Source organism: Haemorhous mexicanus, chromosome 1, assembly GCF_027477595.1.
Source record: "Haemorhous mexicanus isolate bHaeMex1 chromosome 1, bHaeMex1.pri, whole genome shotgun sequence".
Classification (NCBI taxonomy): domain Eukaryota; kingdom Metazoa; phylum Chordata; class Aves; order Passeriformes; family Fringillidae; genus Haemorhous; species Haemorhous mexicanus.
Genome location: NC_082341.1, coordinates 39104878 through 39124458, shown reverse-complemented (window position 1 = coordinate 39124458; position 19581 = coordinate 39104878). Strand labels below are relative to the sequence as shown.

Here is a 19581-nt window from a genome sequence, read left to right as displayed (position 1 = left end):
GGTGCTTTAGGAAGAGCCAGTGCCAGGTGGTCAAGGGAGGTGCAGCCCTGGTGAGGCCACATCTGCTGTGTCCAGTTCTGGGCTCCTCAGTACGAGAGAGACATGGAGCTCCTAGAGCAGGTCCAGTGAAGGGTTGTGAAGATGATTAAGGGTCTGGACATCTCTCTTGTGAGGAAAGGCTGAGGAAGCTGAACCTGTTCAGTCTCAAGAGATGATGGATAGGGGACCTTATTAATGTGTGCAAGTATCTAAAGGGGAGGTGTCAAGAAGATGGAGCCAGGATCTTCTCAGTGATGCCAAACAATAGGACAAGAGGCAGTGGACACTAATGCACAGGAAGTTCCACCTGAACACGAGGAAGAACTTCTTCAGTGTGCAGTGACTGCACACTGGAGCAGATTGCCCAGAGAGGGTGTGGAGTGTCCCACAGTGGAGATATTTAAGAGAGACACCATATCCTGTGCAATGTGCTCTGAGATGATTCTGCCTGGGGAGGTTGGACCAGATGAGCTGCTGTGGTCCCTTCCAGCCTGAACAATTACTTGATTTGTGTGCTAAGGAATTGCCATGTTTCTTCTGTGAGGAAGCTGAAGCTGTTGCTGTGCAGGCTTTTTACTTAACCAGATCTATTCCCTAGGCCCTACTAGTGCTTTGTTTCTGCTCATACCATCCGAAAAGGCAAGTCTCTTAAGTGCTTATAATAATTAACATTCAAGTCAGCAGCTGAGTGCAGATGAAGATGCAAATGTTTTCTCCCCTCAGTCTTGCACCACAGGCAGTGCTCTAGTGTTTACTGACCTGTAATCTTGCTAGGCTTCTGTCAGTCAGGTTTACTAACCCTCCCCTTGCAATAGCATGTACATTAAAAGGAGCTGTTTTACTGCACTACAGCTTCATTTGTAAAACTGTCTGCAGACAGCATGAGCAGGAATTTCTGCCCATGTCATTGTCTGTGTGCACAAGCTTACTATGATCAGGAAAAAGGGCTTGAGACTTTGGGGAGGGGTGAAGTGCATTTATCTCCAGTTCCCAGTACATTTTATAGTGACACTGGTCAGCCTTCTTAATACTACACACTTATACCAAAATATTCATGCAGCAAGAGCTTTTTGTGTTTTGCATGAAAGAGACGGATCATTCAGGGGGTAGGGGCAGTAAAATTCCCAGTAAGATGGATCCCCAGTTTTGATGAAACTGAGTTAGGTATGCAGATACACACCTAGGGAACCAAAGGATGTCAGTCTCTGTTTCAGCTTCTCCAGACTTACTTCATCTCATACTTGGGTACTTACAGAGCTGTGTGTTTAAAGAGATCATTGCTCCTTACAACGTACTGTACCCAGACTGCCTTCTCAGAAACAGCAGAATGATTTTGCTGGAACTTTAAATATTTAAGAATGAACTTGCAGTGGACTGTTTCAACAGAAATGTAAGAAAATAAGAAGGGAACATAGTTATTTATATATTTGTGTGTGTCTGTGTGTATATGTAACAGTTTAGGTGTATATATAATACTACAAATATTATATATAATTCCCATGAGGAATTCCTAATTCCTATGATATATAATTCCTATAGAATTCATATTTCTACGAGCTTTGGCTGTAATTCTGCATTCTGGGCATGGATATATGAATTGTGCAGGAGGTGTAGTGCTCTAGCAATCATTTTTGTCCTTTAGCATCATCAGGTGATATATGACAGGCTAGCCTGGTGGCAGATCTCAGAAAAAATAATGAAGAGGAAGAACATTTTGACTATCTCTTCACAGCTGGTAGTTACAATTCTTGCTGCTTGGTGATTCTCCTTTGTAAAGGAAGTCCTTTAAGTCTGTTGTATTCCACAGAATGCTGGTAGAAAAACATAATGCAGAGCCAGTGTAAAAAAGTTCGCATATTACATATTTAAATGAAATGGAAATTAAAGTCAGTCTCTTTTTTTTTTTTTTTTTTGGTCTTCCTTCCAGTTTTTGCTCTTATGTTTGACCCACTGTACTAATGGTAACATTGAACAATATTTTAGTGCATTTTAGAATTGTATGTGAATTAAAACACTGACTAGCTCAATAAGCATGATCTGGAACTGGTTATCAAGTTCTGGATAACATGCAGGAAATATAATGCAATCCCTTCCACACAGCTGTTGTTCCTAAAGTGTGCCTAAGCAATGAAAATAAACATTTTCAGAAGATCCGAGACTGTCTTCTTTCTTAAAACTTTAAAAGCTCTCAAGAGAATAACATTTTTTGGTATTGAATTTTAATACGTATTTGAGAATTTCACACAAGAAATAAAATTTCAGAGTTCTGTGAAATACGTGTAAGCTGCAGTTACAGCTGTCATTGCTGAATTTGTGCTGATATTCTTAGGAAAAAGATTTTGCTGAGTAGAATGGAAAGAATTCGTGACTTGTGGAAGTTGCACATTTAGGATCAAGGTGCAGTTTATTAGAACGATATGTTTCATAATTGGCTGTATAATTGGCTGAAAAGGTTGTGTTTCCACTTTTATAGTAATTTTTTGGGTTTTGTAAAATATTTTAAATTCCTTTTAAAAAAATCGTATGTTTTTTATTTTATTGATATTCCAGTGTAAATTTGCTTCTATTCACTGTTTAGACTTCTTTTGAGAGATTAGAAATGATAGTAAGGCAAAACAAGTTTATCACATGAAAACATTTGCTTGTGTGTGTGTTGAAAATGGGATGTTCTCAATAGGTCTGAAACCAGGGCAACGCAAGGTTCTGTTCACTTGCTTTAAGAGGAATGATAAACGTGAAGTAAAGGTTGCTCAGCTGGCTGGTTCTGTGGCTGAAATGTCAGCTTATCACCATGGGGAGGTGAGTATGGAGGATGGTGAAGTTGTAAGGACTTTTAGCCTGTCTAAAATACTGGGTAAAAGTTTCTGCTATTAAAATTGCAAACTTGACTATAATTCTGCTAATCATAGGTCTGCTTTTAAAGGAAATGAACCACACACTGTATGTAACTTAGTAAGACAGCATATTTCCTTTCTTTCCAAGTGTTGGTGCACAGTGTTATCCCAAACACGTTGTGGGTTTTGGCAAAGTAGTAGATAACTAATTACCTAAACAACTTCTAGATTCTGAAATCATAGGAATATAGGAACTATGTTCTAGGACAGTTTTTGTCTGAAACAAGAAACACAGTATTTTAAGGGAAGACGCCAAGACTGTTCTTCAAAAACTTATTACAGTGTCAGAACAAAGATTTTTTCCTAGCTCCTGTTTTGTTTATATATATCTGAAATATTAGCAAGAGTGGCCATATTAACAACCCCATCCATCCCTTCGCTTCTCCCTTGAGCAGCCATGAGTAGTGGTTTGTGCATGCAGGTGTGGTCAGTTTATATCCCTTCACTTACCCCAGAGAAGTGCTTTAGAAGAAATTGAGATGCTCAGGGCTTTTCATAAGCACAGAATATGTATTCCCAGCAGCCCTTGTAATAGGTTACAACAGTCCTTTCTCAGGGAGACTGCTTTCTTAAAAATTTAATTCAGGTTAGTCACACAATTTTGTGCCATTAAAAATAGATTTTGCTGGCTGATTAGGGTAGACTGTCTCATACTTCTTACTATGAATATGTATTTTCTTGCAGCAAGCATTAATGATGACTATAGTCAACTTGGCTCAGAACTTTGTTGGAAGTAACAATGTGAATCTGCTACAACCTATTGGTCAGTTTGGCACCAGGCTTCATGGTGGAAAGGATGCTGCCAGCCCTCGCTATATTTTCACCATGTTAAGGTAAACTGTTAATGTCAAGCTAAACGCATACTTTTAAATAGCCTTCTTATGAAACTCATCCTTTCACAGCACTCCTTTTTTTGGAGGTGGTGGGGGAGAGAAATGGAGAAAGTTTGAATATTTCAATAGAAGCTTGTATTTTGCTTTGGATCTCTTAAGTGTGGTTTTGAATATCCGTAACATTTTGCTACTCCTACAGTTAAGCAAGGAAATTTTGCAACTATTTAGATGCTGTGTTGCTTTATTACTGAGTGCCCAAGTGTCACACTGAGCTGTGTGTTCTGAAAGCTTTAAAGAATGATATTTTGTAGATCCTAAATGTCAGTAGTTGCTAGTGTACATGTGTTTCTGTGAAGGAAACAAACTTCATCTTTATGAACACAGTCTTCCATTGGGAAGAACTTCGTTATCTCAGGAGATGTGTACATTGGATTTCCAGCTTCAGAATGGCAAAGAGAGAGAAATATGTGAGAAAAATCTGCAAACAGATCATATCTGGTCCCAAGGGCTCTTAAAGCAAAATGTTTTTTACTTACTGGACTTGAGGTTAAATGGTTTTCTTTTTTTTCTTTTTAAAGCCCTTTAGCAAGGCTACTTTTTCCATCAGTGGATGACAACTTGCTTAAATTCCTGTATGATGACAACCAACGTGTAGAGCCTGAATGGTATATTCCCATCATTCCCATGGTCTTAGTAAACGGAGCTGAAGGAATTGGCACTGGCTGGGCATGCAAACTTCCAAACTATGATACCAGAGAGATTGTAAACAATGTCAGACGAATGCTGGACGGCCTAGATCCCCACCCAATGGTAAAAATAATAGTATATACTGGTATTTTATATGCGTGTACTTACAAAATCAATTCCTGTCTCTCTAGAACTTCTTAATTATTGGAGCATCTGAATTGGTTTGTCCCAGTAATTTTATGTAGAAGTTTTACTTGACTGTTGGGATGAGGCTGGGGAAGTGAACTTTGAAGCAAAAACATTGCTATTTGTATTTTTAGCAATTATTTTACTGGACTTTTTGTTCAGTCTGCTGACTGTTACAAGCCTTGCAGGGTAGTTGTGACATGGCAGTAGAGTAAAAAGTTGTGTCACTCCTCCTTTTTGAAGGTACTACTCAAGTTATCTTCAGCTAAAGATAACATTTCCTTTCTCTTGTCTGAATTGTTCTCTGTTTTATATATCTGTAGGCAGAGGAAAAGATATTGCTGCTGTTCAAGGAAATCAGCAACTTCTGAAGTGCATTTAGCTTCTGTTTATTCAAAATTCTAGAAGTCTCAGAAGTGGTGTGAAAAAAATTGTGCAGGAAGAATACCTGTGTGAACCCATAATATCTGTGACCAGGAGATGAAATACAGTTGATGTAATCTTTTATAACTGATGAATATTGCTGCTTGGCTGTGTTTACTAAGCCATAGAAGCAGAAACATCTTTTCTTCCCTATTTAGATCGCAGTTCACTGAGTGTGCAATATCAATTTTCAAGACATACTGGCTTTCCTTTTTCAAATTCTTGGGAATAATAAGATTTTTTTTTTTTAAATTAATGCAATCTATTGCCCTTCCTTTAGGACTCCTAGGCCTTCTGTGTAGTCTCACAGTCAATTGAAGCTCACTGTGCTTGAAAGAGGCAGTTCTGCCTCCATCTAGCTCCTTTCTGTATGCTGGTATGTGTTTGTGTCAAGCTGGATAAGGAAATCAATCCTGTTGAAAAAAATTCCTCAGCCTGTTAGTTATAATTTGACCTGGATGGGTCCACTATCTTTGCCAAACAGCACAAAAATGAAAAAATGGTTAGGGGTGGTAGCACCACTTCTGTAAACTTTTTGTGGGGTGTTAATCTGCTTTCTGTCATGCCTTAATTGTGCTTGGAGTTTTCTTTAAGAAAGAGGAAGAAAAAACCAAACCAAAGAATCAAAACACAACCCCATCACCTCACTGGGTTCAGCTGCATCTTCTTAATAATTTTTCTAATCTGTGGACAGTAGGATAATTGGTCCTGTCACTTGCATGTGTGTATTCTGTTTTTTCTGTAGTATTTTTCCTATGACCTCAGATTTTCAGTCTGAGAGGTTTGTTGATGAGTTAGGACAATATAGTGATAAGTGTATGGAGTATGGAAAATAAATATTTTTTTGACATTTTATTGTAAAGATAATTTTTTATTGTTTTAAAGATTACCACTTTGATGGTTTTTCCAATTTCAGCTTCCAAACTACAAAAACTTCAAAGGAACCATTCAGGAACTTGGTCAAAATCAGTATGTAGTGAGTGGTGAAATATTTGTTGTTGACAGGAACACAGTAGAGATTACAGAGCTTCCTGTAAGGACATGGACCCAGGTAAGTAGTAGTGAAATACATTTTAGTATAAACAAAAAACAGTGAAGAATTCCTCATTAAATTATTTAATCCTACATCTGTGTGAACTTCGAACACAGTTTCTGATTATACATACATGGAAGGGAACATGGTTTCATTCTTCTGTGTGCTTTTGTAGAAGATGGTTCTCTGTTTGTGCCATCAGCTGTCCATGCTACAGAGAACACCTTCTTCTCCTGTTTAATCCACTTTACAGGAGGCTTTTCTGTCCTAGTTTCTGCCTCTTATGTTTGTGGTACTCTTGGCCTGCATTTCGCAGGTTACACTCGTTCTGTAACTTGTAACTGGTGCCAGATGTAATGCACAGCGCTTTGAAAGTTTATGTTGTTCATTTGGTTTGCAGTTTTAAGGCATTTCAAGTGGTTCTGTTTTTTGCTGCCCTTTTTTCAACAGGTGTACAAAGAACAGGTTCTAGAACCTATGTTGAATGGGACCGAAAAAACTCCAGCATTAATTTCTGACTATAAGGAATACCACACTGATACAACTGTGAAATTCGTTGTGAAAATGACAGAAGAAAAGCTTGCGCAGGCAGAAGCTGCTGGATTGCACAAAGTCTTTAAGCTTCAAACAAGTCTTACTTGTAATTCTATGGTAACTTTTTCATGTTTGACTATTAGAATCCCTACTGTTGTTTGTTGTAAAATCAAATGTTTTTGTAGTAAACTTTGGTTCTTGGTGTTGAATAGTGCATTGTGTATTTGAAGTTGTTTCAATAGTAGAAAACTGTAGTGATGACCAATACTAAGTCAATATGAATAAGTGAATCCGTTTTATGATGAGTCTTTCAGATAAGACAGGGCTGGGGTGGTTGCCTTCCTGTAATTGAAAATCTCCTGTGCAGTGAACCAAAAGTGGTTAAAGTAAAGTAGATCATACAAATAACTTTCTGCCGTATTATAATTAGATTTGAGTTTTAAACTTGAGACAAATTACATTTTCAAAATTGCACTTTCTGCGGGACTGTTACTCCTCTAATATGAATTAAATGATCCAATGTTTCCACCAGCATAAATCAAATTTTAGGTGGTAAGGTGTGGTAAACACTGTTCTTAAGCTGCTGAAGACATAATAGTGCTGTTAATTACTAAGAATATGAATAAATATACCTGTCTGTCTATTCTGAGAGGGATTTAAATGTAATTTAAGTTAATGTCTACAAAGACTTCCAAACATCCTGTCTTTACAGATACTGAAAAAACAGTTCGGGTTTTTTTTATGGCAGATGCTACTTTCAGATATTACCACAAAACACAAATATCATTATTGTTGCTATTGCTGTGTACATCAAAAGCTATGTGAAAATAGGTTAAAAATAAATTAATGACCTTAGAATTGCTCAACTAATTTTCTAGATTGTACTTGAAAAGCCAATCTACCAGATCAGGGTGATGGTATTTCTCACATGTTTAAACAACTGTAGAAACTACTGTGAGAAGCTGTTGTCAGTTTTACATTTCACAGATTACAAAATGTTTTGCAGCTGAATTCCTGCATTTTCTGCCTGCCAAAATCAATAATAAATTGTAAGGGCTGCTTTCTGTACCTGTGTGGGAATTAATCTGTCCTAGTGTAAGAACCTTAAAAAGTTATGTGAGCTTGGCCATTGTCCCCCAGCTCCCAGACAGCTATTTTGGATAGATGAATTATCCCCTAGAGGGGTTTATTTCTTTCAGTTGACTATGGAGGGCACCAAGGGTGACTAGTTCACCTATAAATGTCTAAACTGGAGATGTCAGAAGCCAGGCAGGATTGATTCCACCTATCAAGTAAAAATGATTTCTTACTTTGTGCTTGGACTTGAAGGATGGTAGTTTTCACAGCTGAAAAGTGACAGATTTCACAGCTGAATTGAAAGATTATTAAGGATTATTAAGCTTTGCAACTGTTATATTAAATAGTTGTGAATCATCAGTTGCCGCTGAACTTGTGATTTAATATGTAGATAAAATTAGTCATTCAAGTGAATTCAGGCATATTACTCTATATAGCTGTCTTTTTATTTGATTGTACTGCCATAAATCTCATCCTAAATCTCCTTGTGACTAAAAATAAAGACCATCCAGCTCTGTGCTGCGAAGCTCCAAAGTGAGGTTTGAGTTCACACTCAAGTACCACTTTTTGTACGGTGCTTTTATCGTGCAGTAGAACTGAACACTTAACACAAGGGCCAGCAAAGTTTGAGTCACACAGCCTCTCTCAAGTCTGTCCTGTATTTTCTAGGTGCTGTTTGATCACATGGGGTGCTTAAAGAAGTACGAAACTGTGCAGGACATCTTGAAGGAGTTCTTTGATCTGCGGTTACATTATTACAGCCTGCGCAAGGAGTGGCTTGTGGGAATGCTGGGTGCAGAGTCCACCAAGCTGAACAACCAAGCTCGTTTCATCCTGGAGAAGATACAAGGAAAAATTACCATTGGTGAGTAAATAGAATTTGGAATTGTTAACAGTGGGGGCAGATCTGGAACGTATTTAAGTATAGTAAAAAATACTTACATGCACGACTTTCACGACACTGACTTTCCTTCTTTTTTTTTTCCTTGTCACCTCTGTGTTTGTGTGTATCTTGTAGAGAACAGATCAAAAAGAGATTTGATTCAGATGTTGGTCCAGAGAGGTTATGAATCTGATCCAGTAAAAGCCTGGAAAGAAGCACAGGAAAAGGTAATAATCTATATATTGTTGATGTTATTACTGTTATAAATGATATTGCTTGTTTTCTAGTAGTCTAACTTAATTTATAACACGCACATAGCACTTTAAAAACATTATTCATTACTCCTTATTGGCTTCCATTTAAAAAACCATTGAACTTACACAAAAATAAAGTCATGTAATACCGGTATTGTATATGGAAAATGCTTAGAAGAAAACTAGATAGTACAAGTCTAAAAAAGAGATTGCAGAGGACTGAATTTCTTAATATACCCAAATCAAAACTAGCAACTTGATTTCTGACTAGCTGATACAGAAAGTGCTGCATCAGTTACCCCACACTTACAACTAATTAGTCAATGTAATTATTTCTACATAACTTATTAATTGTTTTTTCTGTAAAGAAACATGGATATTATAAGGCCATGACTTTTAAAGTTATTGTAGTAAATTTGACCATGACCTTGACCTGTATTTGTTTCTGCTTTTTTAAAAATCAACCAGTTTTTATTGTTCCAAAAGAGAGATGTGATGAGTTTAATTTCAAAGTTACATCTCCATTATTATGGGCAGATGGAACTGCTTTGAAAAGCAGCTTTGAATTTCTGTCACCCATCCCTTTTCTGTATCTTTGCCACTGTTATCTATTTGTTTTGATTTCACATTTGTTTTGTATTTTTAATACTGTGTTTTAACTCTATGGAGTGATTTCTATTTTAAAACAAAACTGTTAATTAGAGAATTTTTAATCTACTTTCAAACCCCAGTTTGCACATTTGGGGCTTTGATACCAGCAGTTATTCAAAGGACTGTGCTCATTTTCTAAAGGAACAGATATCTATGAATACCCAAAGGGCAAGTGTCTCAGCCCTGAGAGATGGGTGGGACAGGACCAGTATCTGCAGCCAGCAGCATGCAAGGGTCTAGCAGAGGTTCAATTTGTTTACTTAAATCAAACGATTAAATAATTGGCTCTAGAAGGTCACAGGAACATGGCCTTTTGGAAAGGTCCAGAAAATGTTCAGGTTATTGAACCTGTGAGGGCACACCTTGCTACTCCGTGATGGTGCCTTGGAGCAGTGTCACAGTTCATGCACACAGCTAAGATCACTAATACTTGTAATTGGGAATGTTTCACCTCAGGCAGCAGAAGAGGAGGACTCTCAGAATGCAAATGATGATGCTTCCTCTGCTTCTGGTCCAGCCTCTGGCCCTGACTTCAACTACATTTTGAACATGTCCCTATGGTCACTCACAAAAGAGAAGGTGGAAGAGTTGATCAAGCAGAGAGATTCCAAGGTTGGTACACCTGGAAGGCTTTGTTCTAAAATGGCACAGTAAATGCTGATGTGCTTGTTGGGAATGTTTAGTCTTCCGTGGCATTTGCTTTAGTTGTGCTTACGTTCTCTATACTACTTTGATGTTGTAGGAGAGAGAACTAAATGATCTTAAAAGGAAATCTCCTTCAGACCTCTGGAAAGAAGATCTGGCAGCCTTTGTTGAAGAGCTTGAAGTATGTTTTACTTTATATATATTTCTTAGACATTAATTTCGTATTAATTTAATTAAAACCACTAACTAATAAAAATGAATTAAAATTTAAGAAAAATAATTTTAAAATACCATATTTTGAATCAAAAGTAGATTCATTTCACAATATAATGGTAATTGGGAAATCAGTATTGGATATCTGTGTTCTTAGTAGTGTTTCTCAGGGATTGTTTCTTGCATCTATCCAATTTGATGTTTTTTCCAAGTCAGTGATATTAAAAGAAAAATAACCAGGAGAAAGTTGGTTTTTAGATGACACAAAAACCTGTGAGTAGTAACTGGTAATGGTAATAATTGCAGTAGTTCTACATGATCTAATTTTTTGTGAGGCAGTAAGTATTACCAAATTCAGAATTGTACATTCAGGAATTAAGTGTGTAGACTATAAATATTATATGAGAGGTCCTTAGTTTGCCTCATCAGTAATTCTGAAAAAAGGTTAAGTCCCTTTGGTGGATAACCTGCTGAACCTCAGTTTTTCATGTTGTCTGAAAAGGGCTGGTACAGTCTCTTGAAGTGACACACTCAAAACTAAATGTTGAAGTTAAATGCTGAAATAATGGAAACTTATAACAGTACCAGACACATACTTGTGAAATAAAAACCTTAGAGAAGAAAGATTTTTCAGTGTAACAATGTCCAAAAGTTTGTATTTATTCTTGAATAAAAATCTAGTTTTTAGCTCTACAGAATAATGAATTTACCAAGATTAATGGACACTGTTCCAGAACTGAAAATTGTGTTCCAATTCAAGTGAGAATTAAGGGGAGCCTTATGCTCCATGTGAAAAGGAGCTGAATCTTAAATAATCATGTTCCACTTTGTCCTCTTTAAAAAATAATGTGTGTCCCCCCTCCTGCCTCCCCTTGTTTGTTAGAAAGTAGAAGCACAGGAAAGAGAAGATGTTCTGGCTGGCATGGTTGGCAAACCAATAAAAGGCAAAGTGGGGAAACCCAAGATGAAGAAACTCCAGCTGGAAGAGACCATGCCATCACCATTTGGCAGAAGAATAGTTCCACAGATTACATCTGCCATGAAAGCTGATGCCAGCAGGAAATTGCTGAAAAAGAAAAAGGTAAACCAAAATTACTGCTGCAGTTATTTATTATTTAGCTGGTGTATTTTTCTACTCCAGTAGCATAAATCCAAATTGCCAGATCGTCACTAGTGCTGTATTTGCACTGTTTTGCTGACCTAATGTATTAGAAATTTGTACTGGATATCTTTTACATTTGCAAACCTCTTGAGACTGCTTATTGTTCAGGTGTTTTGATTGAGATAACTTCTTTCCAAGACTACTCAACAAATGTTGATATTCTAGTCTACATTCATTTATTATCTGAAAAACTGTTCCAGTTCAGTCTTGAAATATAAAGGTGTAAATAATTTTTTTTTGTAATTTTAGGGTGAAACTGATTCTCTAGCAATAAAAATGGAATTTGATGAAGAGTTTGGTGGTGTGCCAGCTGAGGGTGGTGGGGATGACTCATTGAATGCATCAGCTGCAGCAGCTAAAACCCCTAAACCCAAGAGAGAGAAGAAGGAGCCTGGTAAGACCCTTGCACAGCCATAGTTCACCTTAGTTGAGTATTTACTGGGCATGAAATGCATTTTTAATAGTGTGAGGAGGGAAATACAGCACAATAATCACTATTTCATCTGGTTTTCTTCCCTAAAATGAAATATTTGAAAGTACTCTGAAATTTCTTTGTGTAAGCTACTCTCCTGGGGGTGATGGATCTTACATTTTCTACATTTGAATTATGGGGGCAGAGGGGTCCTAAATCTTCAAATTTGTGTATAGAAAAATAGATTATTTTTACATAATGAGTCTAATTTTTTGCAAACTGAAATGTCTAGTTTGTGTGCTCTTTGATATTGAAGGACAGGGCAGTCACCTTCAGCCCCTCAGTCTGAGTAGTAGTATAGATTGTACAACTTGGTTAAATAAATGTATTTTTCTATTGACATACTCAGTTGTTCTGACTTTCAGAAAATTGTGGGTGCTGTGGCTTGGCAGGTGACCAACATTCACTTCCCCATTTCCTCTGCTAGTGGGAATTTATTATTGCTGTTTGACAGCAATTGTAACAGGGAGGCAGCAACAAAAAGCTGGAGACAGAAGAGAAGGTTTAAGTATGAGGGGGTTTATTTTTTCAGAAAAAAGGAAAAAAAATGTTGTTGCACAAATAAATATTCTGAGATAAGATCTGGGTTTAATTATTCAGGGGATTATCCAACCTGAGTAGATTCACTGAGTACAGTTATGACTGACTTGTCTACTTGCAGCTCAAATCTCCCACAGTCACTGTTGAGCCAGGGCAAATTAGCCCGGCTTGTCCTGAGCTTGCCCTGTGACTGGCTGACCACATTTTTACCCCCTCCCCACAATAGGATATCCTCTACTTCCCATGTTTGTTGTATGTTTCCAAAAACTGCTTCTGATCATGTTCCCTGAATAATGGAAAACTGCACATTCTTTTCCTGTAAAACTCTAGCAACCTTTAAAGAAACACAAGTTTGATGGCAAAACTTAAAATTAGGGACTTTATGTTTTTCAGTCCTATAACAAATTTCTTTGGCAGCAGCCAGTCAGGTTCTGTGTGAAATAATTTCATGTTAAATCTTCCTTCAGGGAGGAAAAGAACATTTGCAACGTTTGGAGGAGAAGAAAATTTACAATGTTTAAAGGAGAACTTCTTAAGATGAAAATTTATGCTAAATTTGTAAACAATTAGAAAAGATGAAAAAATTTTTTAACCTGACTGAAGTAAATGCTTTTACTTTTGGCAGGTGCCAGGGTAAGAAGGACACCATCATCTACAAAATCCAGTGCAAAAAAAGTGAAGAAACGAAACCCGTGGTCAGATGATGAATCCAAGTCTGAAAGTGATTTGGAAGAAAATGAGCCCGTGATTATTCCAAGAGACTCTCTGCTTAGGAGAGCTGCAGGTACCCAAGATTTTGTGAATTGTGTATTGTGACTGAAAGTTTCAACTATAAACCCACATTTTCCTTTGACCATAGGACTTCCCTTAGGACTTTATTGCCTACAGGTAACTTGCATTACATTCTCTTCACTGTGTGAAGAATACTCTTAATGTCAAGATCAGGAATTTCTTATGAAAGATTTTGTAATTTGGATCAGAAATCTTGTCCCCAGTTTTAAGCACTGGAATAGAAATTACTCACTAAACTAGGGAATTATAGAATAAACAGACAAGATGATATTCTTACAAACAAAAAAATTACTCTGATACAATTATACTGCCAAATAAGGCCTACAAGGGTAGAAAAAATTATCAAAAAAATCTGAACACTCCATGAAAACCAAGACTTAAAGTTTGGAAAATATATAAGTATGTGATGGTTTAAAAACCCCCCACAGAGTTTCTGGAAAATTAGGAAGGATTTTCAAATGGCGGATTCAAGAAAGCTTCAGTTTTAAGTGAAGGCTTCTCAAAGTACTTCTCAAAGATGCACAATGTCTCCATAATGCTTTTAGCTGAAGGTGTCTGGGCAAGCTACAAGGGGTGTTGGATGTTTGCTAACATCTAAATTATTTTTTATTCTTTTGAGCCCTTCATTCTTCCAGGCTGAAACAAATTTATTATCCACCACTCTTTCGTCTTGTGTAGTCTGAGGCAGGGATTGTTCACGGACTTTGATTTGTATATGTATCTGTATTATATAACATGAAAAACTCTCCTGAATTGTGTACATGTGTGATTTTCTCAGCTGAGAGGCCCAAGTACACTTTTGACTTCTCAGAAGAAGAAGATGATGCAGACGATGATGATGATGCCAACAATAACAATGATTTGGATGAGCTCAAAGTAAAAGCCTCTCCAGTTACAAATGACAGAGAGGATGAGTTTGTTCCCTCAGACAGTTTAGAAAAAGATGAGTATGACTTCTCCCCAGCCAAATCAAAGCCATCTCCAGAGTAAGTACTGTAACTCAGTAGTATTTTTTATTAATAATCTTTTCAATGCAAAAGTGTCTGAACAAAACTGAGAAACATCAGCCTGTTATTGCTCTACATACACCATGAAAAATAAACTGTGGAGGAATTCAAGTGTATGTTATCCCAGCCTTGCGGCTGACCTGTGCAGGGGTGACTCATGATTTAAAATAATAATATAATAATATATAAAAATAGATATGATACACTGTCTGTAGCATTATCTGTTAAACTGTGTTTTTAAAGGTTCTCTCTTTTCTGTCTTTTGCCAGTCTGGTATAGAGAACTATGGAAAAAAAATTGTAATTCTGTTAATTTTAAATGCCTGGAGTTCTTGACTAGATGTCAGTTTGAGGGGTTTGACTGCTGCTGGAAATGTTAAAACAGGATATAAATTTTGCATGGATATTATGATGTCCACGGACTTCAGTATGTGCTTGATGTAACTCATGTCATTCCCCTTTTTTTTTTTTTTTTTTTTTTTTGCTTGTAAGTAGAAAAACATCTCAAGCCAAGAAAAATCAAGATTTTGGGAACATCTTCTCTTTTCCATCTTACTCTCAGAAGACGGATGATGGTGAGATTGTTTTCACAATTCCGTTTAACTTTTATAGCAACTATTAATGGGATGTATTGGGGAGTGGTACACACAAACTTCACAGAGTAGCTGCAGTAGAAGGATGTCCACATCCTCCTTCTTTATAAAGGGGAAAAGTGAAAGAAGTTCTGATCTTTAGAGGAACAAAGCTTATATCATAGGTAAGGAAGTCATAGTACATCCATAGCTGTAGCATCACAAACAGTTATTGAGATTAATTTTTTCTGTAATTAATATTGATGTAATTATTATATGCCGTGAATGAATCTTATTCTAAACTTACTATATGATTGTAGATACAACAAAACTGGACAGTGATGATGAGGATTCTGGTCCTGTTTTCTCATCATCTTTTGCCCCAAAACAAACAGAGAAAATTCCAAGTAAAACAGTAGCTGCTAAAAAGGGTACGTATAGAGTTGGCCTGGAAGCCAGTCCTTTTATTTGAAAGTCATTCACCTTTTCATTGTCTCTTCAGCCTTCAAATTGGGAACTGCTCTCATTTATTTTGAGCTCTGTGAAATTCAGCAACAGGGTATGAACTTTCTTCAGGTCCTTAATAACATTAATTTATTTCTTTCCACGGGTTACTTTGTAGTGTCAGAACTTCATACCTTCCATGTCCGGGTGTGGTGTTCAGCCTTCAAATAGTTTAACTAATGGGAGGTTTTTAGCTTCAGGGGTTTAAGTAAAGTGGAGCATGACACCAGGAGGTGTGGAATATCCCTTGGTTCAGTTGGAGGCAGCTGTCTAGACTGTCCCCTCATACCTCCTTGTGCACCCCCAGCTCTTTGCTGGTGTGATCGTGTGAGAAGCAGAAAAGGACTTGAGTCAGTGTCAGCTGCAACAAAAGATCCCTGCATTGTCAACATCATCTCCAGCCCTAATACAAAACACAGTCCCATACCACCTACAGTGAAGAAAACAAACTCTGTCCCAGCCAAAACCAGCATAGAAGGCTATGACTTTTTCCTCTTGAAATATAGGATGAGAGTCTTGCCTCAGACTTCAGAGGTATAAATTCTTTCAGTTATTAGTCAGCTTTTAGAACTGTCATCTCACATTTTTTCCCTGTACCGGGGCCTTTGTTTTTTTTAAACTTCTTTTGACCAACTTGCAGCTGAACTTAATATTAATTCTTCTGTAAAAAAAGGTACCTCAAGGAGAATGACAAGAAAGTAGCCAGTTAAAATAGTTAACTTATTCTCTTAAAAATGAGGAAAAAAAAATGTTGTTTTCTATTTTAGGCACCAGTGAACTGCAGCATCTTTTCACCCTTTCCTCCATTGCCTCCCTGTTTCTAATCTATTTCTTGATGCATTGTGTCCACTCTAATTTGTTAACAGTTCAAATCACTGAATGCCTGAATACTTCTCAAACACTTCCAGTTGTTGGTAGAGTTCTGTAGTACAGTAAATATAGATTGCATACAGAAATAGCTGATCTCTAATAGAGTAGTCTTTTATATTGAATTTCTGTACTCCAGCAAATGGAAGAGTGAACGCTGTATGCAGTAGTCAGGCATGGATGCAATTTAACATTCAGTCTTTCTCCCTCTCTGTTTTTTGAGGGTGTGGATGTAAGTGAATGTCATTAGCCTAACTTGAAACCTTAAAATAGAGATATTACCTATTTCTGAGTTTCTGATTAACCTGTACACACACAAAGTAGGTACAAACCGGCTCTCTTGCAAGCAAGAGTTAAATTTTTGCCTTCTGAGTAGCCTTAGGGGCACTCCTTTTCAGTGCATGGCAACATGACAGGTTGCTTTCACCAGTTTTCAGCTCTTCTTTCCTGGCCAGATCAGACATGACCACACTTTCATCATCACAGTTGGACAGTTCAGTGATAACCCAGCAGGTTTAGTTCATTGGTTGTCTGGTTACCCTTTTTCGTAGTCTCTTTGATTCTAAGTCCATCTTCATGGACTTGGCAGCGCCTCCTCAGAGCCCATTTTCTGGTAATATAATGTTCCACCCACTCACCCTCACACTGGGAGTGCTTATCATGTGGGGCTGAAACAATTGTTCCAGAGTTGTTTGATTTTCTGTGACTTCAGACTCCGATCAGTTTGGGATGAAATCTCTTGACCTCTGCTGTTCACTACAGAGGATCAAGAGACAGCTGAACTTTTCCATAGCTGTTTGAGCTGTCTGTGGTTTTAGGGGTTTATAGTAAAGCCTAAAGGAAGTTTGAAAAGCAGGCTAACTCTTGATAAGCAGCTGCTCGGCTTGAACAACTTTGAACAGCCCAGCTGCTGAGATTCTAGCAGTGAGAGCTACTCTTTGCGTCACCTGTGGGACTGATACCATACCTGGACTTCCTGCCAAACACTTGGGCTTCTTGAGAGCCTGTGTACATTGATTGTGCTGCACACTCTGTTTCCTGCCATGCTACCTAGTGGAGAACTTGGCTGAGCTGACTTGCCTTCAAGCTCCTGTCAAGAGATCCTTCACTCTTGTGCAGCCATTAGGGCTGTAAGTTTAAAGTAGCAGATGAGAATCCCCCTGTATTTGGTACAGAGGGAAATCAGTGTTCTGGACTGTTCCTTTAGCCACCAGGTAGCAGCTAAGAGGTTTGCTGTCTCTTAGACAGACTTCACAGGAGTTGCCCACTGAAACCAGGCTCTGTTTCCAGAGAAGAGCAAATCCAGTGGCAGTGTGTTGTACCTCTCTGCAGTTCAAGGCATCATAACCAGAATGCTTGTGGAGACACTCTCTTGTTCTCCGAACACATCCCCCTTGTGATCCCATAAATTAAATTTGAGTTCTCACCAACATCCACATTCCTGGTATCTGGAGTGTTTGTACAGGTGCCTGTTTGAGGCACCTGTGGCTGATAGAGGGTAGGTCAGGTGTGTATCTGAGATTTCTGCAAAACTCACTTTATCTGTGAGCCTACAGAACGCATGACCTGATGATCTTAAGGGTCTTCTCTGACCAAAATGGTTCCGTGATTCTATCCCTTGACACTCACTGTGGGAACATTCCAATGACCATCTTTTAAAGACGGCCAGATTAGTTGTGTGGCACTGAGTGAAATTCTCCAGGAAATGCAGAATGTTCCCTTCCTCTCCTTTCAGCATTTTCCAAAATTCTTTTTCACTGAGATTGACAGAAAGCAATGTCCCAGAGACAGAGGCACTGCCTCCCAAACTCCTGCAGTAATCCTGGGGAAAGATGTCCACAGTCATACCACCCTGAAAGCAAAAATGTCACAAGCAGCTGGATACTGTAATGTATCCAGACATGGTGAAAGTATCCAAGCTGGAGGACTTCTGTTGCCGCTTTACCTACTAGTAGCCTGTTTTGTACTCAAAAAGATGAAACAGTATTCAGCCAAGGACCCTGGAATAGTACTGGGTGTGCCAATCCTTCTCAGAGCAGGACGCAGGAAACCTCCTGGTTATTCCACACAGTTCCAGCATAAAAGCTGAAGTATGTTTTCCCCAAGTGCAGAAATCACTCATCTTGTTTTAATGTCTTCCATTCATGCCATAATTGGAGTATCTAGTACAATTTAATATGTCCAACCAATTTGTGAATTCATTTAGTATCTTTTAACTTCCTACAGCAAAACTAGATGCACCCCCTAAGCCTAAAAGAGCTCCCAAGGCCAAGAAGGTGGAAACTGTGAACTCTGATTCAGATTCAGAATTTGGCATTCCAAAGAAGACGGCAGCACCCAAAGGTAAGAGTCACCCCTGGGCTCTTCGGAGCACAGGGCTCACAATTATTGTAAGAACCACAATAATTGTGGTGAGTTATGAGCACACTGATCACTGGTAAATTACTCAGCCTTTCCTATGGCAAATACAATGTATTGACTTCTTGGCAAACCATCTGACCTTCACTGTTGGGAATGCATTTAATAGCTGCACCCCTCACACACCTTCTTCAATTCTACTGGATACTGCTCATTTTCTTTGAGCTCAACTCCTTCCAAGCCAGTAAAATTCTGGTAGTAATTGTATTAAGTAGCACTTTCTGGGGTTTTAAGCCCATTTTTTGGTATCCCAGTTGTCTTGAGCCCTCACAACACAGCACAGCAAGCAGTGTAATTGGAGGAGTCTGTAAAGGATGCACCAGTGTTGATGGTTGAGGTTAAAAGTAAATTTACTAAACAGTAACAGTGAATTAATGCTGTGTAATCAGTGCAGAAGGTGACCAAGGACTTGTAGTTCTACTTCAGTGTAGAAGTTATCTGATCTCATGAACTTTTTCCCTGTCTTGAACTGACAGCTTGAGCTGTCAGGGTAAGTGGTGACTGTGGAACAAGTAGAAAAGATTTAAAACTGAGAAAATAAAAAAATACCTGTACTATACTGCTGTTGTGAAGAAACTTGAGTAGTAAACTGGGTTTGAGCTTAACATGTGGACATACTAAAGTAACTTCACTAGAGGGTTTTTCAGTTTGAAAAAGTCTGGAGTTTATTTTTAAAAAAAAGCAACAAAGTTAACTCATAATCTCTGACCTAGGAAAAGGCAGAGGGGCAAAGAAAAGGAAAGCATCTGGTTCAGAAAATGAAGGCGAATACAACCCTGGGAAGAAAACACCCAAGTCCACACCAAGCAAGGTCAGTTCTATGTTCTCTTCTCTTTGTAAAAGAACCTCATGAATTCCTTTACATAAAAGTTAAGTCCTTATAAGTTGCTAATATG

General features: G+C 38.0%; 1 protein-coding gene across 4 annotated transcripts in view; it reads left to right on the top strand.

Annotated features, from left to right (window-relative positions):
* The window catches only part of TOP2B (DNA topoisomerase II beta), a 61182-nt gene that overhangs the window by 40997 nt on the left and 604 nt on the right, over positions 1 to 19581 (top strand). The window contains exons 19-35 of one of the 4 annotated variants that reach the window (XM_059846419.1): positions 2717 to 2838; positions 3618 to 3766; positions 4345 to 4576; positions 5979 to 6113; positions 6546 to 6746; positions 8376 to 8571; positions 8725 to 8816; positions 9951 to 10106; positions 10237 to 10320; positions 11236 to 11433; positions 11764 to 11908; positions 13152 to 13310; positions 14097 to 14304; positions 14820 to 14899; positions 15217 to 15327; positions 18494 to 18610; positions 19399 to 19496. In XM_059846419.1, coding sequence (XP_059702402.1) covers positions 2717 to 2838; positions 3618 to 3766; positions 4345 to 4576; positions 5979 to 6113; positions 6546 to 6746; positions 8376 to 8571; positions 8725 to 8816; positions 9951 to 10106; positions 10237 to 10320; positions 11236 to 11433; positions 11764 to 11908; positions 13152 to 13310; positions 14097 to 14304; positions 14820 to 14899; positions 15217 to 15327; positions 18494 to 18610; positions 19399 to 19496 — 2483 coding nt within the window. Of the gene's footprint in view, positions 1 to 2716; positions 2839 to 3617; positions 3767 to 4344; positions 4577 to 5978; positions 6114 to 6545; positions 6747 to 8375; positions 8572 to 8724; positions 8817 to 9950; positions 10107 to 10236; positions 10321 to 11235; positions 11434 to 11763; positions 11909 to 13151; positions 13311 to 14096; positions 14305 to 14816; positions 14900 to 15216; positions 15328 to 18493; positions 18611 to 19398; positions 19497 to 19581 lie in introns of all 4 variants that reach the window. The other 3 variants (XM_059846410.1, XM_059846428.1, XM_059846434.1) reach the window with 3 other exon arrangements.